Source organism: Miniopterus natalensis, chromosome 17 (genome assembly GCF_054644295.1).
Source record: "Miniopterus natalensis isolate mMinNat1 chromosome 17, mMinNat1.hap1, whole genome shotgun sequence".
NCBI lineage: Eukaryota > Metazoa > Chordata > Mammalia > Chiroptera > Miniopteridae > Miniopterus > Miniopterus natalensis.
This window is the reverse complement of record NC_142097.1, coordinates 2,233,718-2,253,972: the sequence shown is the minus strand read 5'-3', so window position 1 is coordinate 2,253,972 and position 20,255 is coordinate 2,233,718. Positions and strand designations below refer to the sequence as shown.

The 20,255-nt window shown below is 48.9% G+C and overlaps 1 protein-coding gene across 2 annotated transcripts in view; it reads right to left on the bottom strand.

Moving 5' to 3' along the window:
• EPN2 (epsin 2) overlaps positions 1-6,798 on the bottom strand; it is a 42,471-nt gene extending 35,673 nt beyond the window's left edge. Inside the window, exons 1-3 of one of the 2 annotated variants that reach the window (XM_016196470.2) lie at positions 5,640-6,797; positions 3,590-3,760; positions 2,741-2,743 (exon numbers count right to left, since the gene is read on the bottom strand). In XM_016196470.2, coding sequence (XP_016051956.2) covers positions 2,741-2,743; positions 3,590-3,760; positions 5,640-6,234 — 769 coding nt within the window. In that variant the 5' untranslated portion in view covers positions 6,235-6,797. Of the gene's footprint in view, positions 1-2,740; positions 2,744-3,589; positions 3,761-5,639 lie in introns of both variants that reach the window. The other variant, XM_087825794.1, reaches the window with a different exon arrangement.
• Between the last annotated feature and the right edge of the window lie 13,457 nt (positions 6,799-20,255).

The following is a 20,255-nucleotide window of genomic DNA, read 5'->3' as shown; positions in this document are numbered from 1 at the left end:
AACATGGACGCCACTATGTGAGCATGAGTGACAGGTGAGCCAGAGTGCTGAAGGCATCTTCAGCCCAGAATTTTTTCTAAGCCCTAGACTTCTCAGCCCTTCTCCACACCTCCACTTGCAAGCCTTCCAGACACTTCAATGTGTCTAGAACGTGATCCCACCTCTGCTCAAACTGCTCTACTCACAGCACCCTCCCGTCAAGGGACGGCAGCTCCTTCCCCAGCTGCTGAGTCAGTAGTCATCAGAGCTGTCCCAAACTCCTCTCACCAGGGTCAGCCCTCTAGCAAGTCTCATTGCTCTCCTTTACAATATACCAGACCTCCACAGCCCCATCCGATCTAGACACTTCATCTCCCACCTGGATAAGGGCAGTGGTCTCCTGACTGGTCTTCCTGGGCCCACCTTGCCCCAAACATAGCTAGAGTCCTCCTACGCCTTCTCATCCCTAAATCAGATCAAGTTCCCCCTCGGTTCTAAACCCACCCCGGCCTCCCTAGCTCACTGAGTAAAAGCCAAAGGGTTTGCACAATGACCCAAAGGCCCTATACCGGTCTAGTTAGCATATGGTACCCAACAAGGTAAATAAAGTGAGGAAAAGCATTTACAAACTTTTATAGCAAGCTGACATTGCTATAAAGCCTAAACACTGATACAAAAGTATCAGTCTGAGATGGATTAGAAATGAGTCAGTTTGAGAAGCAGGCCTACCCTTCCCCAGGCCTGCCCTCTGCTATATGCCTACCCTGACCTCACTAACCACTCTCCCTCAAGCAGCTCCTGCCATACTGGCTGCCTTCCTGTTCCCCTTCCTGCTCTGCCAACACCCTGAGCAGACCCCCACCCCAGGGCCTTTGCACTGCTGCTCCAGCCCTCTGCCTGAAATGCTTTTCCAGATGTTCAACAGCTCATTCCTCCTCCTCCAATCCTTGCTCTAGCATGCCTTTCTCAAAGAGGCTGTTGACACCCCCCTTAATACTGCAGACCACCTTCCCTACTCCTCACGCTCGGCCAGGCTGCTTTGGGTTTTGTTTGCTTTTTCATAAAGCACTCATCGCGTAATGTGCTGTATGTCTTATGTTTATTGTCTCTCTTCCCATTAGTAATGGCGGGAGCTCCGTTTTGCGCTTAGCACAGTGCCTGGCACACAGTGGGGAATGAATACATCCTTGCTGAATGAACAAGGAAACGCGGGAGCCAGAGTGCAGATAGGGCACGCTTCACTGCGAGTGGTGCCCCAAGGCAGACCTCAGCAGACCCAAGCTGGCAGAGGGCAACCAAGGACCACTAGGAAAGGGATTGTCTGCCATGCCAAAAGCGCTGGGCTGGGCCCTCTGGGGACCCCTGGGATCCAGAGGAGCTTTCTGAGACCTAGGATCAGACATGATTTATCAAGTTGGAGGGTGAATAAGAATGGGGAGGCTAACAGCAAGGAAACCAATCAGAAAGCTGGTAGTGAATTGAGGCCATGGAACTAGAGATGCAGGAGAGCACTGGAGAGGTTTCCAAGATCAGACCTCTAGATGTCTGTGGAAGGTGAGAGGGAGGAGACAGGGAGGGTAAATGGGTACGGTACGGAGCAGGCAGCTCTCCTCAACCACCACTGCTGTGGGTAAGAATAGCAGCCAAAGCGTCAGAGCCTCCCCATGATGCTGGCTCTCCCACGAAGGGATCCTCTTGGCAACTGGCCTCCCTTGCCCTGTCCTGAGTCTGCACCTGTGTCCACCAGGCCTCCCCTGAGGGGTCTGGGGTCCTAAGTGTGCCTCTCACAAATGTCACCCCTGAATCCCAGCCTGCATTTCACCAGACCATTCCTGGATGGCTGGCATCAGTCTAACTTCTCCACTGCTGGATTACAAGCAAGTATGTTCAAAGCAAGTCCACCAATGTGCATATGTTAGCATTTACCTTACACTCGGCACTTTGCTAGATGCTAAGAACAGAAGCCCCGCGATGCAGCCCCATCATGAAGACAGTGTGAAGTGTGGAGGGGAATGTACATGTGCACAGAGAGTGTGAAGTGTGGAGGGGAGTGCACACACAAAACGGTGAAGGGTGAAACAGACACCAGTAACACTTGTTTGCCTAAAACCCATCTAGGGCAGGAGAAATGATCAAACAAACAAACTCATTTTTATCCTTAATTTCTACCAGAGCTGAAGGAGAAGAAAAATCCACATGGGCCATATACCTTGAGCAATGTGCCAGAGGTGCCGGGAGGCCCCAAGTGAAAGAACTGCAGGGCAAAGATGCAGAGAGGGAGACTGGCCTGGTGGAGCAGGGTGTCTGGTCCTAGCATAGAGGGAGGAAGTGGAAGGGGCATGTCAGCCTGATTTTAATATGCCAATGTCCCAGGAGAGCCAGCCTGCCACCAGAAGAGCTGGAGGGCCAGGTGAATGCAGCTAACCACTGAGCTCACAACAGACCTTGCCAGTTACTACATGGGTAGAACCTGGGAAACACGAAAAGGGAGCTCCTGGAGTTCTAGGGACCCCAGGGTCCCGCTGGGAACAGTCCCAGAGATCTGATGGGAGAGGCAGGCCTGCAGCTCAGCACACACTTGGGGCTCCTTGGGAACACAGTGTAAAGCTGGCCCTCCTTACAAAGTCCCCTATGAACTGTTCGGGGGTACAAAGGAAAATACCCGAGAGCTAAATACAGTGATCACACAAATGCCCACGTCCAACAAACTGCAGTATTAATGAGGCGGGAATAAACAGTCACTGTTCCCAGGGCTGAACACAGGCTGGCCACACCTTACTGGGAGTCACAAAGGCTCTTTGTCGGCATCCCTTCCAATAACAGCTTTCTCCTCTGTAGCAGGGCCCACTGGGGACCAAGGTAGATTAGATTGAGAGCATTTTCTTGTCAACAACAGTGAAATCTGTTTCCAGTTTAACCTGTAACAGTTGTATGTAGTCTCTGACCATGATACATTATTAGTCAAAAGAGAAGCCCCATTTTTAATTACCCATTGAATTAGGTGTCTTCAAACACTGTGACCTAGAATAGACAGTACAGCTAACTCTCTGTTTACCATGGTAATGGGGGTTTCAGGAAGAACAGCAGTTAATTGAGAAGCAAAAACAATCCCGTTTTGTCCTCAGCAGCACTATCACTGCACCAAGGACGATGGGTTCCAGCAACCATCCACCGAGGCCTCCCGGGTGTGCCCGGCACTGCGAGATTTAAACCACACCTTTCTGGCTCAGCAAGCCAAGTGGTCTGGTCCTCCATTGCACCTGGGTCTGGCAGCCAGCAGAGTCCTCTCCAATTTTTTCAGGGCACAGGGACACAGGAGAGCATGGACAGCCACCCCATGCCTGAACCAAACAGCCGCTCCCCTATTAAGCCTTTGGCAGAACTTCTAGCAAGTGACATGGCACAGTGTGAAGGGAGCATGACCAGGATTTAAGCTCCTAGGGGGAGAAGAAGAAAGGGCCCTGGGTCTTCTGGAGGCTGGACCATGAGGTCCAGAGGAGACAGGGAGAGAGTTGGCTGTACTGACATGACAAGCACCACCCCCCACCCACCCCGCCCCAGCAAGCTGCCCAGCATTTCTAGGAAGGAGAAAAGCAAACCGCCGTCCCACCTCGGGCTGCGCGGTCACAAGTGAGGCAGGACTGGGACCAGTCACCATTTGGGTGGGAGGCCAGCCCCAGGTGCGACAGGAAGGGGTGATGCTGGCTCAGCGGCTGCAGCTCCTCACTCTGACCCAGCGGGGCCCCTGTGCGATGCTGGGGGCACAGCGAGGCCTCGGGTGCTGTTGGGCAGGGACACACACACACACAGAAAAAGACATGCCATTAGAGGGAGAGGAAGTGGCCGAGGTTCGAGCAGAGGCTGATTCCTGACCGACGTTCTCAGAGGCAGTGAACAGCCTGCTGATCCACCACATTCTGACCTTGAATATGCTGCTCAATCTCAACGTCTGAGGGAACCAGAAACCACCAGAGCTGACTATGGCAGCAGCAGTCAGCTCAGTGTAAAGCCAGGCAGGACCTGTGATGAGAGGCCCCATCCAGGTTCCCACCTGTACCCTCAACGACCTCTCCCCTGCACCTGGAACATTCCACAAACTACTGATGAAAGAAAACACTACTTAAGCTCCTCGATTTGTATCCTCCAGCTTCTTGAGAACAAAGACTGCAAAAGGCAGGTAGAGAGAGGAACAGCTCCGATGGCCACACAGCACAACTCCAGCCACCTCCCAAAGAGGAAGCCAAGGAGACGAGACCAACTCGACCCACAGGGACCTTTCTAGGGGATGGAGAGAGGTAACTTGAGGGAAACAAACACCTTCACTTCTCAAAGAGCAATCTTTATTTTCTAGTGTGCCCCAGCCTGGAAGGAGACCTCTGCAGATGTAGGTTATATTTTTTTCAAGGGCTTTCATGAAGGTCACAGCCTTTGCTTAAGCAGAGTTCAAACTAAGTGAGGAAAAGATGGGATGAGAAAGGGCTAACCTCTCCCAGCTTGATAATAATTTACAATTCCTAGAGGCAGGAAGTCTGACTTTACTATGCAAATCTTCTACTTGATACATTTCTTAAAATGCTACCGGTGCCTATACAATGTCAAATTGAAACCTGCAAAAGCAGGAAATATCAGCAGACTACTGACTGAGCAAGGGTTGCCGGGTTCATCAAACTACAAACAACTTCCTTTAAAAAAAGTTTTCTGTTAGCTGACATAGAGTTACTGATTCCAGAAAGAAAGGGTATGGAGACCTACACTTTTATTTTAACAGAGAAAAGACACAAGTTTTGCATCCCCCACTGCAGCCCACCCCAAGGGCACTGGGGCCACCTGTCTCAACAGCTCACTGTGAAGAGCCCCATTCCTGGGGCTACTTTCAACAAGCAACCAGGATGTCAACACTGCTCACTGAGATCAGCTGTCATCACGCCCTGAACTCCACTTCTGTTCCCTGAAACCTCTTCTGAACCTTAGGCCTAGAGCAATCTGATATGCAAAATGAGAAAACAGAGCAGCCCACCCAGCACAGACCCCACCACACAAACAATTCACCAAGAACTCTCATCCGCAGGTGGGAAAAGGGGGCCGTGCCCACGTGCACACCTGCAGAGGTCTTGCCTTCTCTCTCTGGTTAAGGGAGACAGAGAAATACCACCTCATGCCCTGTGACGCTAAAGTAGAAAATACACTGAGCCAGTCAGGAGACTTGTAGCCCAGTCATTAAAAAAACATTGATGTGAGATTAAAGAAACAAGATTATCCAGAAAAAGCATTTGTTTCCTCCTAGCTACCAAATACAGTCACCTCCCCAGTGCGTGTGCGGCGGGCCAGTCCTGCTCTGCAGCCCTTCCCCAGGAGGAAAGAGGAGGCCTGCCTCTCTGCCCGCCTTCTCTGCAGGCCTTCCTGCCTAGTTGTACAGAATCAGACTCAGAGAAGCAGAGGGTCCTGAGACACCGAGCCAAAGCAGTCATGGGGCCGAAAGCCCCTTTGTAACAGTAACTCGAAGCAGACCAAGGGTATTGTCTGGGCGGCCACAAGCTGAGACAAAGGTCAGATGTACCATCTTGCTCAGCCCAAGGGCACCCACCCACCTGTTGCCCAGTGCTACCATGTCTGCAGCCAGTGGGCTCTAGCAGAGGGTGAGGCGCATTTCCACTACTCACAGCCATGATAGGAGGCTGGTGATCCCCCGGCCTTGCCATACTCCTGCTCCGAGTAGGTGGTAGAGAGGTTGGGCTGGCTGGAACCACGACCGAAGGTGATCTGGTTGCTGCCCATGCCGGTGGCAACCTGGGCCATGCGCTCTTTGGTTTTGAGGGCCTGGGCCCTCTCGGCCTTCAGGCGCTCCTCATCCCTGAGGAGGGCCACCAGCTGCTTTGACTTCTCACGCACATTGATGCCCTGATCCTTGCCGTCGCGGTCCATGTACTGGAAGTCCTTCAGGGTCTGGATGGCAAAGATGTTCTCTCGGCACTGCTGGGCCACCCGCTCAGAGCCCGTCTTGATGAGGTAGTCCAGGAGTGTCAGGGCCTTGTACACATGCCGCCAGTTCTTGCCATGGTCATTGAGCCGCTTCCACACCATGCTCATGATCTCCGAGAAGGCCACTACATTGTAGGTCAGGTCTGCGATCTCGGTCATCAGAGAGCTGGATGGGCCCCATGGGTCATTGGAGGTGGCTTCCCGTACTTTTATCTCGGCTTCTGAATAATTGTTCACAATGTTTTTCATCTGTCGTCTGATAGAAGAAGTCGTCATCTTTATTATCCTACAAATGTAAAGCCCTTCAAAGAGAGAAACGTTCCTGTCCTGGGCAAGGCTGCACCCTGCAAAGGTTCTGTCTCTGTAACAGATCTGGAGCAAGATCCCTGACAGTCATTTCCTTCGCTGGAGACTCAGCTCTGAGAAGCTGGAAGCCATGACCTAGAGAAATAAAGAAAAACACTCACTGTGCCATGAGCTCCTGACACAGGAGGAGGCTCTGGCGCAGACACTTCTGAAAACAGTGGGTACTGGCGTATGCAAGGGGGGCGAAATTGGACATACTCCAGCCCCCCTAGGATAAAAGAGATTCCACCTTTCTTTCAAGATGAATATCAATATTACAAGTTAATAATGAATAAAATTTAAATTCAAGTTTAAGCCTTTGGAAGAAATACACGATTATTATTTTCTATTTTTGTTCTATTTTCAAAATGCTTCCATTGAAATGGCTCTTCTATGGGTTGTATTTTTACTGCACGGCAAAAGCAAACTACAAAAGAATCAACATTGGGGGAGGTTGGTCCTGACATATTTTAAATTATCTTTGGGAATAAGAAGGCCTCTCATCTCAGGTATATCTTAACCCCAAAATGCCTATCTATACCTTTAAAATTGTTTAACATTTGGCGTTGGTCCACCATGCTTGTAATTGCCCAGATAATTCCCTGTGACCACCACTTTCCTCCTGACTTTTTATAAAGGTTCCCAACTACTCTTCTAGAGCTGGGCTTTCAAAAGTCTCCAGCACCTGGCCCAACCTGTATAATATAGCCTAGAAATAATCTGGTGCTAGCCCAACCCCTCACTTCCAGAGGAGAAAACTGAGGCTCAGGGTCATGCATTACCTGGCTCACCCAATCCTATGCCACAAATACATCTAGTCCCTCTCCAGAAGAGAAACATTTACTGAGCTGACATGAGATCCATGTCTCCGACAATGGGCTCTGGTCCACAAGTTTGGTGACCCCCATTAGTCTTGTTCACTGATGAGCACCCAGCACCTAGCACTGTGCCTGATATGATATAAATCCTGCTGAATAAATTTATGAAACCACTGAAAACAATGTCCCTTTCCTCAGGAAGGCCACAGTCTGACAGGGAACAGAAAGGTGCAAAGCCAGAACCAACTGGCTGGTGGGGCTGCAAAGGCAGGCAGGGAAGGGCTTTTGCAGAAACAACCCTCAGTATGGCCTTCAGAACTGAGGAGACCTGAGGGGATGGATGGGACATAGTGATGTAGATTACTCCTCATTTACAAAGTGAGGAAAAAGGCCCAGGAGACTCCAGGGACTGCCAAAGACAGAGCAGTACAACCAGGGCCTGGGTGCCCCCCCCCCCCCCGCCACCTGCTGCGTTCCTCAGGCCAGGCTGTCTCACCTAGTGCTCCTGAAGACCTTCTGGGAGAGATTCTTCTTCCCCTGTGCAGATAAGTAACCTGAGGCCTGGAGCCAACTAAGGTCACCACCAGGCTAGGCCCCTCCTCCCTCCTCCCTCCTATTGCAGCAGCCCTTACTCTCCATGAAGCAGTGAAGCTGCGGTGTGGTGTGGTTTCTGCTGGAGAAACAGTAAGTGAGTGGCGCCCACCTTTGTCACGAGCCTCAGACCACAGTGGTCACATGGAAAGAATAAGTCAGTGAAAGGCATCCAGAAGGGGAGCCTAGGAAATGCAGTGACCACTCCTCACAGGTGGCCCACGAATAAGAGAGACAGCTCATAAAATTCATCCTGGCGACTGTCGGTGCATCTGCTCTGGCAAGGAGCCTCTCCACATGCCGGAATGACAAGGATCCTGCCTCCACAGACTGGCATCAGCTGAAGGCCAGTGCATTCCACCTCCCACCACCCGTCGGCTCCCCTAAATCCTAACGCCTGTCGGAGGCCCAGGAATGGAAACGCATAGTGACCTGCACCCCTGGCTTTAATTAGATTTTCATTCATAGCAAGTCACTGCTGGCAGAGATTGGGTGGGCCTCGAAAAGGAAAAAAGACTTTGATTTTTAATAAGCATCTCCCAGATTAAAGCGCAAACACTCGTCAAAATCAGCAGTAACATTCAGGTGTACTTAATGTCCAGGGGCTGTGCGAGGTGCCAGGACCACTGGGCATTTCCAGGTGTTATTCAGCTGGTACACAGCAGGTAAGACTTTCCCACTTCTCAAGGAGAAGCAGGTGGAGCTAGGATCCACCCCTGAAGAGACCCTGGGCCACCTTCCTCCAGGTAAGAAAGCAGCTTCAATTAAGCATGAGAGCAAAGAGTCCTGGTAAAAAGGCCCCAAATGGTTGAAAATATAATGGAAAAAACACATAATTTCCTGAGGGAGAAATGATGCGCTGGGCTCTGCTGACCCTTCTCTAGTCCTACCACCTTGGGGGGGGGGGGGACCAGAACAGCTGGACCTGGTGTCCTCCCAGAAAAGACCAGGGAGACGCCATGAGGCGCAGCCAGGGCACCCGCCGAGTCTCCCGGGCCTTTGGTTGCAAAGGGAAGGCAGCAGTTCCTGTGAGCAAGGGTCAGGGTGCTCCTGCCGACACAAATGCAGGCTGGGGAAAGAATGCCAGAAAATTCAGAAATGGGCTGCAGACCAAGGCAAGGTACCCTTTAACAGGATCAGCTTGTAGAGGCATCTGTTAGCAGTCTCTCTGAAATAGGCTTCGAGAAGAAGAAAAAGGCTAATAAGATATCTGTTATATTCAAAACACACACACACACACACACACACACACACACACACACACACATAAAGTCTATATAATATGAATGGCTGCCTGCCATTTTCTTAAAGCTATAGACAAGAGCCACTTTCCGGACCAACCAATGGTGGGAAGGGTGAAATCTGGAGATAAGAAATTCCTGATAGGAGAAAACACACCAAGGAACCTTTGAGAAAGGATTTTCAAGGCCAAATGAGTCACACGCCTCACCCAAGACTTTGCAGATCAAAACTTCCAATTCCGCTCTGGCCGGGTGGCTCAGTTGATGACAGCATCGTTCCATACATCAAAAATCAATAAAAAAACAACAAAAATACCATATTCTCAGGGAGGATTTAAAAACAAAAAACAAAAAAAACTTCTAATTCCATCTGTGGGAACCTGGTGACATGTGAGCAGGCTGTGCGGCCACAGCAGCGCCAGCTGGGCACACAGCTCTCCTCTGCTCCTCCAATTGAAGACGTGGGACCCTGTGGCTCTGCACCACACTTGTCCATACCTCACACCTCAGTCTTCCCATTCTAAAACATCTCCCCCTCAACCTCAGATTGGGCAGTAAATAAACATCTCCCTCCCCAAAACACCTGCCAGGTATTCCCTCCCAAAACCCAACCCTGAGCACACACCATCCTCAAGTACACATACTGTGTTATTTCCAAAATCTGAATTTTGTTTTGTTCTCACTCTCGTTTGAGTAGTTTGCCGGCTCCACTTTCCAAATTTTCCTTCTCAATTTCCCAGTTTTCTTTTCTCCAACTGGCTGAGCCTGAATTAATGTACATGCAAAGGTAACTAAAACAGGGTAACTTGTTACCTTCTGGGCACTTCACTCAAGCCTGGGAAAATATGATCATTCCACAAACATCCAATCATTTATTAAGGACCTCCAGGACAGAAATGGAGAGGACGGGTGGGGACATTGTCAAAACAAGAAGGAAAAATAAACTTTGTTAGAGTATAGACTAAAAGAAAAAAGTGGGAGGACTCATTTTCAAAAATTATACAATCATAACTGAAGGGACAAATGCCATTAGAACATCAATAACTAGAAATGCCTTTAGAAATATATTTCTATCATCAGGTATTACTTAGAACTGTTTTATCATAAGTGGTGAATGAAGCAGGTAAGTTTTAAAATTCTGTTACAACTTTAAATATTTTTGAGTGGAGGCAGCAAAATGACTTCAAGTTGGATTTATTATTCAAGGCAAATAAATCCTTTTGCACCTACCAAGAGAGCTGGAACAGGAACCAGAAGACGTCCACTGACTTCCCTGGACAAGACAACTAGGGGATCCCAGCCAGCACAACCCCTACCACCCCACCCCACTCCTGCCCTGAAAAGACTGTTTTAAAACAGTACTAATTAATAATTCATTTTATTAAGAATCAGGGTTTCTAATACACATAAGATAACCAATAGTAACCACAATGAGCTGATAAAATCCAACCAACAGCAAAAAACTGAACATATCAGCTGGTCTGGGGAAGTCTCCTCTCCAGCAGGCAATGCGCATTTCTGCCAGGCCTTCCAAAAGGCCCACGGAAGCTCTGAAGTCTCCACCTCAAAAGCCACAGGCTATAGCTGGCGTGGCTCAGTGGTTGAGCATCGACCTAGGATCCAGGAGACTGTGGTTCGATTCCCGGTCAGGGCACATGCCTGGGTTGCGGGCTTGATCCCCGGTAGGGGGTGTGCAGGAGGCAGCCAATCAATGACTCTCATCATTGATGTTTCTATCTCTCCCTCTCCCTTCCTCTCTCTAAAATCAATAAAGATATATTTAATAAAAATAATTTTTTTAAAAGCCACAGACTACTCAGTATGGAAGGGGACACTCACTCTTCTACAGTTCTACTAGGGAAGGTTCTTTATGCCACAGAATCTTTACTAGAAATGGAATCTGTTGTTTCTGCCTGTGTAATATCCATATTCCTTGTCTTGGAAAGAGCGTTGGCCCTCCAGGGGGAAGTGACCAGGAGCAGGCCCGGCTCAGGCCCAGTCACTCAGAGCACCACAAGCTGCCAGCCATACTGGCTAGACCAGGGGCCAGGTGACAATCCATACTGGACCACCTGGAGACCTCTCTGGATGGGCCCTGAAACTACTAGGAAGCCAACAAGGTTGTGAAGCTGCTGATGCCACCACTGGGCCAGGCTTTACCTAAGTCTGAAGCCAGCACAGAAGCAAGCAAGCAGCCAGGACACAGAGAAGGAGCAAGACAGACCATCCTTTGAACCTCTCCTTGGACTTAGCTGCATGAGCAACGCAGTCACTTGTAACCAGCAGCAATGTGTGTTTCTATCATCTGCAACAGCGAGTTCTGTGCAACAAGTACCCAGGGTGGAGGAAAGCCAGCAACAACCAAGCAACAAACACACAGAGCACTGCCTGCCTCCCCGAGCCTCCAGAGGGCCTCTGATACAAGTGCAGGGAGCAGCCTGGCTCTCCTTGACACACCTAACCATGGTCACAGCTGCAGGAGGAACATGTCCCTCCCAGGAGCACAGGTACCTCCAGTCAGAGCCTGGGATCATGGCTCTTTCTGAGAGTGGCTTATAATGGTGACCACCAACTAACAGGTGAATCACCACATTTGCAGGGTCAAGCAGGGGGAAAAAATTCTGGCATATTTGAAAATAGGATAATTCAAAGGACAGTGTAGCCTGAAAATAGACTAAAACAAACAAACTAAAAAAACCTAAAAAACCCAGCAAACAGAAGAAAAGTAAACAAACAAACAAAAAATTCCAAGACTAAAGTGAGGCCTCTGGAGACAAGAAAAATTCCATAAAAAATGTGTTCCAAGGGCTTCCAGAACTGGCTGGGGGAATTCCTTCCAAATCCAGAGCATCCATACAGGAGAAAGAAGAGGCTTTCCTGGCTCAGAGCAGCACGGAGGCCCCCGGTCAGAGCCTGCATGTCTCAGCCACTGTGCTTCTGGGATGCCAGGGCACACGGCTGGTCATGTGCTGTGAAAATGTGCACCGTACCGGACAAGAGATTTTGGCAGTGGCTTTTCAGGGATCAAGGATCAAGACCAGCAATAATCATCTTTCCCCCCCCTCAAAACCCAACAGTCACAGGTCAATCAATATTGACCATGAAAATGCAGTCGTAATCAATAAATATTACACAGTGAACTGAACTGAAGCTCTTCAGCCCAGAGAGCAGTTCAAACCATCTATGTCTGGCAGCCTCCCATGATTTCTCATTACTTCCTCTGTCTCAAGGCAGATGGCAGGGAGAGCTGCGGGTAGAGGAGGCAGCCGCCCTTCCTGCAGCACTGCTTCAGTGTGGCCCACTGATTGTACATACCAGAATCTCTGGGGACACTATTCAAAACTTCAGACATACAGTAATTGGGAGGTGGCACTTAGGGGATGTAACACTCTTACCAAGCTCCCATGATCTGTAGGCACACTGAGGCAAGGCCACGTGTCACTCTATGACATACATCAACATTACGTCTGTGAATGCTTTGCAAGTCCACGAGTGAGGAAACATCCCCATCTTCCTGCTGGGGCAAAGGGTAACACAACCATCACAAGGAGGCTCAGTTGGGGGGTGGCTGAGACCCCAGCTCATATGACCAGCCTGAGCTGACTGTCCAAAGACAACAGTCCAGTCAGGACCATATGGACAGTTGCCACATTCTTCCCCAGTGGTCATTTCAGCCTCCAGAGAAAGGACTATTATGACTACATCAACAAAGCTAGTAATAACTTAGAGCTTAGAGCTATGCTCATGGAGTGGAGAGAATGAAGAGGGGAAAATCCTCTACTTTACACACACAAGATAAACAGACTCAGCCAAAAAAAGAAAGAAATGTCCTCCTCACTAACTGAATGGGGGCAACCAAATTTCAATGACTTATTGGGTAGACAATTTTGTATATCACCATCCAAAAAGTGGGCTTTAAAAAACTGCATGCACATGCTCAAGGAATTTCAAGGAAAAACAAACATTTTAGATTTGGCTTGTAGATAATAAAGCAGGTAATCTGTCCATGCACTCTCCTCTCTCTCTCCCTTCTAGGGTGGAAGAGCCCCAGGGGGTGTCAGTTAGCCTATGGTCAGGTGGAGATGTGAAGGAAGGACTATGAAGGGCTGACCAGGTAGGAAGCACCTGCCCCTATGCTAGACAATGCCACCCTTCACACAAGGCAGGAGATCTTCCTACAAAGAGCCACCTGAGCAGCTTCTCCCAGGATCCAACAGTCACTGGAATAAGCACAGGACAGCTCAAACTAGACTTCAAACAGCCTCCTATGACTTTACCTGTTCTTAATTTTTCTAAAAGCAGAAATCAACCACTGAAAACACACATAAGGCATTCCAATTTTCTTTACCAATGTGCCCTGACCATTTAGTTTCTGGAAGAGCTGCCTAGGAGGGCAGACTACACAGGTGTTGAAATGCAGTTCTTTTTAAAGACTATAAAGAAGCACCAGGGTCAGGAGACCTCGTTCTGGCCATTTCAGCTCCACTTTGCCACCTGACTAGTCACTCAGCCTCATCCCCAGTCTAGGAGACAGGACTGTGGTGAGCTGTGCCTCCCTCACTGGGTCAAGAATCAGACACCCTGAAGACTGGGGAGCAAAATCGTGTCACAAGGGGGAGAGTTCTTTCATGCCCCCACCTCTCTTCTCCTCAAAGTAGTTCTGTAAATGAGAAATCATGGACAGCATTCTTAAAAACCATGCCCAAAAGCAAACAATGGGTGTGGCAGAGCACACAGAATCAGGACACAAGATAGTAGGGATCTACGCCCAGCACTGTGACCACTCTGCAGCACCAGGCAGCCAGTGACCAGGCTCCTTACTTCTAAAATTATGGGGTAAACCATATGGTCTCCCCAAACCCTTAATTCCCAAGACCCCCTTCTGACAAATGGTTCAATTCTCTGCCATCTCCAAGGTGCCATGGAGAGCCTAAGCTTCCCACCAGCCCCTGGCACAGGTAGAATTCTAGCCCAAGCCTAGTGGTGGATGTTTCTCTTGGCCTGTGGGGCTCTGTCGTGAGCCCAAAGGTAGGGCTTCCCTTAGGCCTTTGGAAGTATGAAGAGCAGTCCTCAGAACCCTTTCTTCCTCCAAGGGCAGCTTCTGTGTGGCCCTGGGCCAGAGTCTCCATTTCTAACACTCTGTGACTCAGCTACTAGAAATACCCATTAATGATAGGTGGCAATGCCGCCCAGGACTAGAACCACAGAATGGGGCATTTGATGGCTTCATACACCCACTCCACGGGGCAGGCCCAGCAATGGATTACAATTTGATCAGTACAATTTTCCAGCTTGAGACATTTGAAAAAGATGCAGAGCTGCATGGGAAAATTTAGACTTCCCATGATTTCTGTTTTATTCAGACCCGGCTGGTCTCCTGAAGAACCACTGAGAGGACATAAGCACAGGGAGGAGAGTTGCAATCCCATCTGCCAGGACCTCAGACTTGGTTTCAGGCACAGCAGTGACCTAACACTTTTCTCAAAAGGAGCTCAAAGCACTTGCCAAAAGAAACGTTGCAGGTAAGGATCAGTATTTCTACACTGTATAAAGTATACAGGATAAAACCAAAGCTGTGGAGGAACGAGGCAGGTTTCTGTGGGTAGCTGAGAGAGTTACTGCCATAGACTTCAGGTAGTGATGGCTGACATCCACAATCCTCACAGGGTGGCCCTGGTCCCACCCCACAACGAGAAGCACGAGGTGGTGAACCAGAGTCCCAGAGACCAGAGGAAAGGCTTACCTCAGCAAAGGTCAAAGGATAAACCTAATTATCCTAAATGTGGATGCTGAAGGTTAACTCTTCATGTGCCACCACTGTGCTGCACACTCTCCTTCCCGCTCACTGTCACTGCAGGGAGATCGCACACCAAGCTGACTCCGGCCTCACTCTAACCGCTTGTTTCCGCTGCTGCTATCCTTCCCTAGCACTGTCACCAGATGGGCTCTTTCTTGTCATTTAGATCTCAGTTTACACATCACCTCCTCGGAACCATCAGTCACTCTATTAAATCACCAGTTTTACTTTTCAGCAGAGCCCTTCTCTCTACTGGACATTTTCTTGTGTAAGCTCAGTTCACTTGTTTATCTCCTGTGCCCCGCATGCCCTAAGAGCTGAGCCCTGCCTGTCTTCACCACTAGCTCCTCAGTGCCCAGATCAGAGCCTGGCGCAGTGAGCACTCAACAAACATTTGCTGAGTGAATGAACATAGAGGCAAAAAAAGACAATGAAAAAATTATCCTTAATCCTGTCTACTTAGAGACCACTAGGGTTAACACCGTGAGGGCTACTCTTCCAGTTCCTGTTCCCCTTCTGGTCTCAAGCACTGGTGTTAAAAACAGCTGCTATCCTCCACTTACTGTATGCCCAACTACAGCTGCCTTAGGAAAGGGGTTGTCCATACCTGGTGCTTCATAAATGCTCACCACAGGAGTGAAGAGCCACCAAAGCCTGGGCCCCTCAGGGCAGCACACGTGCCACAGAGCAGAGACCACGGGACACCTTGACAGCCTGGCTCAGGAGAAAAGCCAACCAACCTTGGGCAGCACACACGAGCTGAAATGGGTATTTCCTATTCTGACCACCTAGGTCTCCATCCTGAATTTCCAGCTGGGTGACCTGAGGCAAGTTGGTGAGCTTTTCCGAGGCTCTATTCCTACGCCTGTCAAATGGAGGTAATGCCAGCTGCTGCTCAGAGTTGCTGTGAGGAGGTGTCTGGAAAGGGACAAGTAACAGGTGTCCAAATTATCTGCTTCCTCTCCCCAGCCCCGCCAAGGTATGTCTAGAAGAATGTTTCTCAGCACGTCCCTAGGACAACTCAAAGAGAACTTCCGAGGCGGCAGATGACAGCATTGCAGGAAAAGCACGCAGGGAGGAAACCACCTCCCAATTTGCCCCACACACAACCTATTAAAAACGGCCACCCTTTCCAGCTCTTCTTTGCAGCTGCAATTTCCAAGCTTTCAGACACTAGTAATCATAACAGGATTGACTTGGAAGAGTAATATAAAATAGAAGAGGCCCTCTAACTAGAAGCTAGCCAGCTCAGCCCTGATGATATGCTGGGCACATTCTAAGAACTTCACACAAGTCTACTCACTGAATCTTCATAACAGTCCTACAGGAGTTATTATTACCTTCACTCCACAGAGAGGAAGCTGAGGCCCAGAGAGGTTAAGTAAATGGCCCAAGCTCTATTGCCAACAAGTGGTAGCACCAGGACTTGCTCCCAGAGAGCTGGCCTCTCGTCCCATCCTCTTAATTTCACTTCTTATTCCATCTGGCTTTAGAAAAATCCAGTGCTCAAAGTTTTAAGAACAATGAACTTTTCCTTGCTCAATCTGCAGGCCTTAAACGTCTACTTGTCTAGACGTTTAAGAGCCCAGGAGGCAGCAGAGAAACAAATGTTCTCCTAACCCCGCCTTGTTCAGCTGGCCACAGGAGATCCTTTCCCCAGCCAGGTCACCAAGTCAAGCGGGCAGGGCCAAAGATGCAGGAGCTCAAAGGGCCTCAGGACTTGCCCGTACGCAGACTCCAAGGCCTAAGAGGTTAGTGCTAGGACCAGAGCCTGGTTCCTTCCTGTGCAGCTGACAAATGGAAAGAGGCTATAATGCTCTTCAAAGAAAGCTTCACCTGGAAATGTGTGAGATTCTACAGACGAAAATACAATGAAACCAGCCACATGATGGAGTCTGAGATACCACAGACATTCCAAACTATTTTTAAAGTGTGTCCTTAAGAAATGGTATCTCTCTGGCTATAACTGTGTCTTCTTCTAAATCAGTCACATCAACTTTAACAACCCAAGAAGCCTGCATTCCTTTGAAATAGCTGTCATCTGAATACCACCCAGAAAAAACGAGTCTCAGTGCTGAAAGGTAAACTTCCTTTTTTGGTACAGGATAAAAATATTATTTCCCTCCTTCCTCCCCTGCTGGAGACAGTCCCAGTGTTTTATTTACTCTGCAACACTGGCTACATAAGAAGGAAATGTTCCTTCTAACTCTTAAATGTCAGAATCTGCCCCAGAAAAAGTGTGAGCCAGCCCTAATGTCTTCTTGCTGCTCTTCTGTTTTCTAAATTTTTAAGTACTAATGGGTACATATAAAAGAATAAGTGCAAACTACATGTGAGGTACAAACAAAATGAGTAACTGTGACCCACAGCCCCTCAAGGCCTAGAGCATGACTACAACGCACACACGGGGTCCTTCCCTTCCCCACTCCTCTGCCCCCGGAAAATGGCTCAGGTTCAAGGTTCTTTGGTCCCTTGATTCAAATAAATAAATAATAATACTTTTATGAGTATTATAAAACTAAGCAATATATGGTCTTCTACAATCTGCATTATTACTCAAATTATTTGTCTGAGACTTGGCCACGTTACTATGTGCAGCCAGCCATGGCTCACTCACCTCCACTTCTGTGTAGCACTTGACCATGTTCGCATTTAACAGCTTTCCCCTCCTGCTCCTGCTGATGCACATCTGGACTATTTCCAGGTTTTTGCTGTCACAAATAGTGCTGCTATGTACATGTGTGTCTCCTGGGACAGGCGCACCATGTTTTTCTCGAGTACATTCCTAGGAGAACTGCTCACTTGTAGGGTATATAAATGGTCTCTGACCTGCATTTTAAAAATGTTTTTTTCTGTCCTGTCTTATGACACCATTTTATCATTACAGTGCAAGAACATGTCAATGGTTTAGTTGCTACTTAATGTGACACTCGGTGTGTAAAGAACAATACCTACAGGTACAGGGATTTAGGAAAGCACACAATGGGGCTTTCAGTCTGGACTGGGGGACAACAACCTCACACAGGACATCAAAAGTAGATTCTGTTCTGGTGCTCCAGGCAGGAGAATATCAGGAGGTCAGGTGCATCCGAGGCAATGCCGCTAGAGAATGAGAGGGACGCGCAGTACATAGGGGAAGGCGGCCACGTGGGCAGAGCACACGGTATATGGAGCCAGGCACAGGGTCTTCAGGAGCAGGACCAGCCTGGCTGAGGCTGCTGTAGGGACCTCCCTCAACACACTAAGAAATCTGGATTTGGCAACTCTGGTTATTCACCTTCAAGATTTGTGCCATAGCCTCCGAATAATAACGGCTAACACCTACGGGGGTTGCTATGTGCCAGGCACAGTCTTAGGAATTATCTCATTAAATTCTTACTAAAAGTGGCACAATTGTTTGCTGTGACATTTAGGGTGGGGTCTTTTATTTTTACCAAGACATAATTCACATAGCATAAAATTCACCATTTAAAGTGTACAATTCACACTTACAATTTAGTATATTCACAATGTTGTACAACCATCACCACTATCTAACTCCAGAACATTTTCATTACCCCCAAAAGAAACCCTGAATCCGTCAGCAGTCACTACCCATGCCCCTTTCCCTCAGCTCCTGGTAACACGAATCTTTCTGGCTCTATGTATTTGCCTACTCTGAACATTTATATATGTGAAATCATACACCACATGGCCTCTTATGTCTGGCCATTTCACATACCATATTTTAAAGGTCCATCCATGTTGCACTATAAAGCAGTACTTCATTCCTTTTCACGGCTGAATAATTTTCTTTTGTATGGATATACCACATTTTATTTCTCCGTTTATCAGGTAGAGAATATCTGGGTTGTTCCCATTTTGTGGCTATCATGAATGCTGCTGTGAGCATTTGTGTATAAGATTTTGTGTAGACATATGCTTTCAGCTCTTCTGGGTATAGACTGAGCAGTGGAATTGTTGGGTTATATGATAAGTCTATGTTTAGCTTTTTGATGATCTATGGCTGTTTTTTAACCCTCACCCGAGGATATTTTTCCCACTGCTTTTCAGAGAGAGTGGAAGGGAGAGAGAGAGAGAGACATTGATGTGAGATATACCGGCAAGTTGCCTTCCACACGCTCTCCAACGAGGGCTGGGGAACGAGCCTGCAACTGCTGCACGTGCCCTTGACTAGAATTGAACCCAGGACCCTTCAGTCCACAGGCCAATGCTCTAACCACTGAGCCAAACCAGTTAAGGCAGTACTATGGCATTTTTAAGATAAAGAACTATTAAAATGAGTAACATTCAACTGTGTACAACTTAAAGTTATTTTAGGAAATACTGCTAAAGGCAAAGCTACTGAGGCTGGTTTGTTTTGTTCAGGAGCAGGGGAATGACGCTGTCAGGCCGGTATTTCTGAAGTCCTGGGCCAAGCAGCAGCAGGGAGAGGGCTGTGGGACAGGGAGGATGATGAAGACAGGAGGACCACGTAAGCCCATCAGGGGTAATGAGGAGAGACCAGGGCCTGAATCCAAGTGCAGCAGGGGAATGAGAAAGGCAGGAGACAGACATACACACACAGCAAGAGCATCAACCCCTGACCAAAAAGGTCAGTGTGGGATGGGGCAAGAGGGGGTGGGAGTAACCAGGAAGACACAGGCACCCTTAACAGAAACTGAAGGTGGGAGGGTGTGCAGATCTCAGGAGAAAGAAAGAGGCAGGAGAAGCAGCTTTATTTTAGACAGCTGTGACTGGTGACAGGCATGGAGAATGTAGCTGGCACGTAGGGAGGAGAGGGGTGCTGGGGCCAGCATGTCCCTCGGAGAGAAGGTAAGAAGACTGTGGACAGCAGTGGAGAATGGGCAAGGGTACAAGTCAGAAGGAGGTGAGTGTCCATTAAGTCCAAGAAGGGCTGGGTGGCGGAGGGTGGGGCATGAAGTGGTGGAGACACAGGAGAACCATCCAGGGCACGGGAGGGAGAGTGAAGAGGTTTCAGGAAGAGACAATAATCACAGGCCAGAGAAGAGGCCAGAGGATATGGCGAGAAGCATGCTCTGGGCACTGTGCACAGCAAGGTTGGCTGGGAGAACCATGCCTTCTAATGCCAGTGATCAAATGGCACAGATGCCCGTAGGAGAGGCCACATAGACTGTGGCATCAAGGCCCACACGTCTGTGGCACACCAACTCTGCCTCCAGTCTCAGGACAAAATTGAACTAGCCACCCCCAATTCCCACCTGCACCCCTCCCCCTTTCCTCCAGGGATCCTCTGCTAGAGGAGCCACCACCTGCTGCCCCCTGGGCTTCCGGCTCTCTCCACCTCTCCCTCCTTTCTCTCACAATCTCTGGACTTACAGGCTCTCAGAGGACAGAGGCTCTAACTGTCTTTGAGCTGCTGCCTGCCTTAAAAGACCTGGCACAGTGCCTAGTACACATCTGCCACAGGAATGAATGACTCACAGGGCACCACGTCCACCCCACCTGCTAGAAGCATCCCCCTCCCCAATCTCTCTGCTCCTC